Below are 6,774 nucleotides of genomic sequence, written 5' to 3'. Positions count from 1 at the left end.
ACTCGGCGTTCAAGGAACGGATGCCACCAGGGTTTTATGCAACAGATTGTCATTTCTCCTTTTCAAATTGAACAAAAAAAAATAATAAAAAAAATACTGTAAGTCATAAAGTGATTCACAGGAGGGGGGTGAAGCTCCGGCAAAGCACCAGCGGCTCCGAGCGGGCTCCGGATGGCCACAGCGATGGCTCGGCAAGACCTGCTGGCTGCCGGAGCCGGGAATCGGCCAGTGGGGACCAAAAGGTGGAAGGGCTCTGGCACACGGGGTTTTCTTCCAGCTCCGAGGACAAGAGCGAAGGCGTCGCATCAGCCGGGCTCTATTTTTGGGGAGGTTTCATGGGAAAACGGGGTGAGGCGTGGGGGCCACGCACCGGCAGAACAATAATAACCACACCAAGGCTGGTTTCGGAGGAGGATATCGCATGTTTTTATTATATTTGAATCTGAGAACAGCTGCTTTTCCTGCAGGGAGCATCTCCGGGCGGCACGGCGCGGTGCCGTGGGGTGGCCGCCAGCATCCCATCCCGCTGCCGGCGCTGCCGGAGCCGCCGTCCTGTCCCGTCCCATCCCGTCTCGTCCCGTCCCGCGCCGAGCCCAGCCGCGCTGGCGGAGCCCAAGGCGGCTGCCGGGGCGGGCGGGCGGCAGCCTGGAAATTAATACATTTGCCAGGTTGTCAAAGCATTAATCAACGGATACAAAAATCTGGAAATGGTTGGGACAACATGTATTTGCGGAAAATATGTGTTCACACAACAAGCACACAAGATGGGAACAATTATATGAAGATGTTTTAATAATTAACCGGTATAAAACAGTTTGCTCTCCATACAGTTCTAGACCATAAAAGTGTTTGCAGTCATATTTTTCTTTTGTACAAAATTCCAGTCAATTGTTCCACAATATTTACATTGTCATTCCCTTTTCACAAAATATCTCCTTTTACCCTTTTACCCCCCCCCCCTTTTTTTTTTTTTAAATCCAGCTTTGCTACATAAATGCTTTAGATCTCATGGATATCCCTTGATTTATTTTTAAAAAGTCTAATAAAAAAAAACCCAGAAGACATTAAATACCATTTTATATATAAAAATGCTTAGTAAAAATATAGTTTTGTTGCCCAATTAAAATATATTGCTGAGAATACAGTAAAAACTGTCCTAAAGCCCACCCCTAACAGGCGCCGACTCTTTAACGGCCCCGGCAAACTCTTCCTAAAAGTTTCTCCCCCCTCCGTAAGTTCGCCTGCCCTTGGGTTAAATACTGGGGGCAGGTCGCTTTGCCTGGTCCTGGCGGTGGTTGTTTCGGGCAGGATTTACTGGAATTGGCTTAAAAATGCCCCCTTGGAGCCGGTGGGAGCTACAGCTACGCCCTGCCGAGGGCTGGAGCGGGGAGAGAGGCAGGCAGGCTAGTGCTTGGGAAAGGCGTCTATCTGTGTTATATAGTTATACGGTATATCAGTGAGTTCAGCATGGTTCTTTCTCTAAAAAAAAAAAAAAAAACCAAAAAAAAAACCAAAAAAAAATTAAAAAAAAAAATTAAAAAAAACCCAAACCAAACAAAAGAAAGCGATGCATTTAATGAGATACTCTAAATATTATGGAGCTCGTGGTTAAAGGAGGATGGCTTTTTTGTTTTTAGGGGAGAGTCGGGGCTCTCCCAGTGAGAGCATCGGACGGTGGGGCCAACCTAACCGGTGATGCAGGGGCTATAGTAAACAGCGCTGCTGGCATCGGACAAGGCGGATATCAAGCTGCTCTCCTCGCAGGAGATGCTTCTAGGAGTCACTTTGGACAGGGAGACATGGTAAGGGAGTCCCGAGGCTTCGGGACGAGTCCTGCTCATGTTCAAATACTGGTCAAACTCGTTGCGGTCAACGTCTGTCCACAGCTCGGTTTGGTTCAAGTGATCCACGCTCTCCATGTGGTGGGCTTCGGGTGGGGGCGAGAGCTGGCCCAGGTGGGCGGAAAGCCCGTTCTGAGTTCCCGAGCACATCTGGTTGTAGTATATGCTGGAGGGATGGGGAGTCCTCATGGCGTCGGCCAAGTGCGAGGGGGTCTGCGCGTAGGGCACCGCCACGTCCCGCCCCATGCACTTCTCCTGGGGAAACTCCATCTGGTGATGGTGGTGGTAGCCGCGAAAGGGCATCATGTTGCAGTCATCCTGCATGTGCGGAGGGAAAAACGCCGGCTCGGTCTGTTCCAAGACATCCAAGGGAGACATCTCAGGAGTTGGCAAGCCATAGTTTTCAATATCCGACCCCATGGAGTGGAGTTCTCTGAAGTGGTTAAGTGGGGGAGGCTGGGGGTGGCCCGGCTGGCTGCCGCCATGGTGACTCATGCTGAAGTTGTCACTGCAAGGCTGGGAAAGGTTATGCAGGAGGATATTGGGTTCCATCCTCTTGATTTTCTTGGCTTGCTTCTTTCTCCTTGGGCGGTACTTGTAGTTGGGGTGATCCTGGAGATGCTGGATTCGCAGCCGCTCTGCCTCTTCCACGAAGGGACGCTTGTCACTGGCGCTCAGCGCCTTCCATGACTGGCCTGGAAGAGGAAAGCAAAGCTCTGTGACACCGGCTCGGCCACCCGGCACTGGCCGGGATCTGGGGGCACCTGGGGAGAAGCCACCCTTGCGGTGGGAAGGGCTCCTTTGGCCGGTTCTGCACTTGAGCTGGCACAAGGGGAATAGGAGCCCAAGCAGGGCTGTCCCAGCAGCAGGCTCAGGCTGTGCCCAGCGCTTCGGCGCAGTGGGAGAATGGGGGTGCAAAGCCCCGGGGGGGAAGACACTGCAGGAACCCCTCTGCCAGAGCAGAGGATTCTGCCTTCCTCAGGACCGCCTGCTCCCCGGGGTGCCTGCTTCCCCGCATCCCGCATCCACAGTCCTGCTCCCCTGCAGCCATGACCGCCCATCCCCAAACCCCGCACCCCGCAGCCCCGTATCCTGAATCCCACGTCCCCGCACCCCGCAGCCCCGTGTCTCCGCATCCTGCTGCCCCGTCTGGCCATATCCTGCTTCCCGTAGTCCCGCATCCTGCAACTCCGTCTATCCATATCCTGCTTCCCGTGTTCCCACATCCCGCATCCTACAGTTGTGTATCCCGCATCCTGCAGCCCTGTATTCCCATATCCTGCATCCCCGCAGCTGTGTGCCCCACAGCCCCGTATCTCTGCGTCCCGCAGACCCATTTCCCTGCATCTTGCGTGCATGCAGCTCTGCGTCCTCACATCCCACAACCCACAGCCCCATATTCCCACATCCTCTAACACCACATCCCACAGCCCTTGATCCCACAGCCCTGCATCCTTGCAGCCGGCATCCTTGGTCCCATATCCTTGCATCTTACATCCCACAACTCTCTAGCCTTGCAGCCTTACAGCCCTGCATGCCCCAGCCCCGAATCCCGCGGCACACTATCCCTGCATCCCGCAGCACCCTATCCTTGTAACCCAGCTCCTGCACTCCCATAACCTCACAGCCTGCATCCTGCAGTCCTGTGTCTTTGCAGCCTGGATACACAGTCCCGTATCCTTGCATCCCATGTCTCACCGCCTCATAGCCTTGCAGCCTCCTCCCACAGCCCTGTACCCTTGCAGCGCACATCCCAATACCCTGTACCCCTTCATCCCACACTCACATCCCTGTATCCCTGCATCCCACACTCACATCCTTGTATCCCTGCATCCCAATACCTCCTACCCCTACAAACCACATCCCCAGCCCTGTATCCCTGCATCCCAACACCCCGTATCCCCGCAGCACATATCCACAGCCTTGTAACTGCATCCCGCTGTCCTATACCCCTGCAGCCCAAGCCTCCAGCCCTGTGTTCCTGCATCCTGCTGCTCTGGACTCCCGCAGTCTACACCCCTGGCTCCATATCCCTGTATCCCTCTGCCCTGGGCCCCTGCAGCCTGCATCCCCAGCCCCATAACTGCCTATCCCTACATCCCCAGCCCTGTACCCTCATATCCCTGCATCCCCATCCCCGTATCTCCGCATCCCTTCATCCCTAACTCTGTACCCCTGCATCCCACAGTCCTGCACTATTTCAGGCTGTGTCCCCAGCCCCATACCCCCGCATCCCCACATCCCTAGCTCTGTACCCCCCATCCCTGCATCCCCAGCCCCATACCCCCGCATCCCCACATCCCTAGCTCTGTACCCCCCATCCCTGCATCCCCAGCCCCATATCCCTGCATCCCCGCATCCCTACCTCTGTAGCCCCGCATCCCACAGTCCTGCACTCTTGTAGCCCATGTCCCTAGCCCCGTACTCCCTCATCCCCACATCCCCAGCCCCGTACCCTCGCATCCCCGCGTCCCTAGCTCCTCAGCCCTGCATCCCCAGCCCCGTAACCCGGCATCCCCAGCCCCCCACCGCCAAAATCCCCGCACCCCCGTCCCCGCACCCCTCCTCCCGCAGCCCATCCCGCTCACCCAGCATCTTGCTGAGCACGGCGTTGTGCAGGTCGGGGTTCTGCTGCGCCAGCCGCTTGCGCTCATCCTTCGCCCAGACCATGAAGGCGTTCATGGGCCGGCGGATGCGGGAGTCCTCGCCAGCCTTGCCCTCGGCGCGGCCGGCCGGGGGGCTGTATCCATAGCCCGGCTCGGGGCTGGGCGAGCGGCTGGGGGCCGCGCCGGGGGCCGCGCCGGGGGCCGCGCCGCCGGGGCCGGGGCCGAAGGCGAAGCCGGGCTCGGGGCTGGGCGTGCGGCTGGCGGGGGAGGCGGCTCCCGGGGGGCGCGGGAAGGCGAGCCCGGGCTCAGCGGCCGGCACGGCGGCGGTGACCCATGAACAGTCGCCCCGGGGTTGCGATATCTCCTCTCGGCAGTAGTTAGACTCAGATATATTCATTCCAGCTGGACAGCACTTTGTGTCCGACCCGACCGGGTGCCGGAGAAAGAACCGGGTCCCGCCGCGTCCCACCGGGTCCAGCAGCCGCCGAGCAGCAGCCCCGCCGCTCGCCTCCCTCGCCTGCGCTTCGGGGGGATTTGGGGTCGGCTTGTTTTGTTTTGGTTTCTTTTCTTTTCTTTTTTTTTTTTCCTCTTTTATTTTTTTTTTCCCCCCTTTCCCCCCAAAAAAAACTTTTGGGATGATGCTGGGCTGGAAGGGGCAAAATATAGCCGGGCTGGACCAATCAGCGGGGCGGAGGGGAGGAGGAGGAGGAGGAGGACGACGACGACGACGACGACGAGAGGGAGAGGAGGAGGAGGTGGAGGAGGAGGAGATGAGGGGGAGGAGGAGGAGAAGGAGGAGATGAGGGGGAGGAGGAGGAGGAAGGGGGACGTCCCCAGGCACCAGCAGGAAGAGCCACCCGGGGAGGGCCGGTCTGGGACCGGTGTGGACGCTGCTGCCCAGTTCCCTTCCTTGCAAGGAGGAGGGTTATTATTTTTTTCTCTGCCTTCTTTTCCTTTCTTTCTTTCTTTTTTTTTTTTTTTTTTTTTTTTTTTTCATTGCAAGCCCCTTTTCTGGCTCCTTGCAGCCCCGCCGAGCCGAGGCAGGGAAGTGTTTAGCTTTGCCTGCCAGGCTGCCTGTTTGCAGGCGGGCAGGGATGCTTGGGGCTTCGCGTTTATTTTTCTTATGACTTTTTTCATGTGTGTGTTTTGGCCAGCATTCCCCGTCCGGGGTCGGGAGCAGCCCTGGGGTGAAGGCAAGGGCGAGCCCTCTTCCCCTGGCAATTTTCTGGTGGGAATTTCGATGCCGGGGGGGGGGGGGGGGTGGAGAAATTTCTCCTTGCTTTCATGTTTCCAGCCTGTCAGCCTAGGGACTGTTGAAGAATGGTGTGTTCAGTGGTGGCCGGGTGATTGTGGCTAAAAGCTGCCTCCCGAGCTGCGCTGCTGGGGTTGGCACGGCCGTGCCATTGCCACACGCGCCGTGGGCACGGCAGCATCCCCACGGCACCCTGCCATCGGCGGCTGCTGAGAAGGAGCGTGTCGCCCGCCTCCAGGTCACTGCTCGGCTCGCTCGGCTGCCGTCCAGCAGAGATTTGCAGTGCCAAGCGGCAGGCTAGGTGGTCTGAAGGTCCTTCCTGCCCTTGGCACGGAGGAGTTATGATCTGCAGGACCTGTTTGCAAGCAAGGAGATCTGCCTGAACACTGTCCCTGCTCCCTGACACCCCCCCAGGCAACCGGGTTGATGTGTGAAAGATGCCCCAGCTCTGGGTATCTGCCTCTGAGCCCCCTCCGGCTGCGGACATGCCCAGATCCCAGCCTGAAATGTGAACCTCGGCGTTAGGAAGACTTGGGGCACTGGGTTGCGCAAGATCCGAGCTCCCAGCCTCCTCGAAGCGGTGGGGTATTGCATGCCATGGTTTCTGTGTGTCTGGAAGTGATTTGAAAAAGCTGATCCGCTGTTAACCCTAAACAAAACAAAGGCCTTAAAAAAAAAAAAAAATCGTCTCACTTATTCTTCAGTCACTAGCCAGGAGTGACAGAGGTTTCGGGTGAAATTTCCTTCACGTTTCTGGAGCCTCTTATTAATATTTTGCAAGAGCACATCAGCACCAGCCTGCGGGAGAGCCCGTATGGCGGCAAGGAGCCTCCTCTCCACTCTCCCCCGTCCTGCCCCGGCTGTACAGCCGAGCAAGGTGCTGGAGCATCGCCATCCTGGAGGAGCAGCCGTGTGCCACCATCCGGAGCCGAGCCCCCGAGCCGCCGGAGGCTTTGGCTCTTTGCTCCTGCCCTGGGAAGCAGCAAGGTGGGTGCTGGGGGGAGCTGGGGGCCCCCAGCCCAGGACATGAGGCTGCTTGGGGGTGAAGTGAGCAGCCTTTGGGGCAGTTGGTCAC

At 57.7% G+C, this 6,774-nt stretch overlaps 1 protein-coding gene across 1 annotated transcript; it reads right to left on the bottom strand.

The window, feature by feature from the left end:
• Window positions 1-426: 426 nt before the first annotated feature.
• Window positions 427-5,061, bottom strand: SOX18 (SRY-box transcription factor 18). Its single transcript, XM_063350425.1, has 2 exons — window positions 4,430-5,061; window positions 427-2,536 (listed from the first exon to the last, which is right to left on the bottom strand). The coding sequence occupies exons 1-2, from the start codon at window positions 4,842-4,844 to the stop codon at window positions 1,686-1,688; spliced, it is 1,266 nt and encodes a 421-aa protein (XP_063206495.1). The 5' UTR covers window positions 4,845-5,061; the 3' UTR covers window positions 427-1,685.
• Window positions 5,062-6,774: the final 1,713 nt, after the last annotated feature.

The sequence above is a fragment of the Chroicocephalus ridibundus genome, chromosome 12 (genome assembly GCF_963924245.1).
Source record: "Chroicocephalus ridibundus chromosome 12, bChrRid1.1, whole genome shotgun sequence".
Lineage (NCBI taxonomy): Eukaryota > Metazoa > Chordata > Aves > Charadriiformes > Laridae > Chroicocephalus > Chroicocephalus ridibundus.
Note: the sequence above shows the minus strand (reverse complement) of the source record. Positions and strands in the feature narration are given on the sequence as shown.

What these genes read in the sequence shown, in the direction of transcription:
- SOX18 (XM_063350425.1), bottom strand. Translation starts at nt 4,844, where the DNA reads ATGAATATATCTGAGTCTAACTACTGCCGAGAGGAGATATCGCAACCC. An exon ending in CGTGCTCAGCAAGATGCTGG is followed by an intron (nt 2,537 to 4,429) that starts GTGAGCGGGATG and finishes TTCCTCTTCCAG; the next exon opens with GCCAGTCATGGAAGGCGCTG.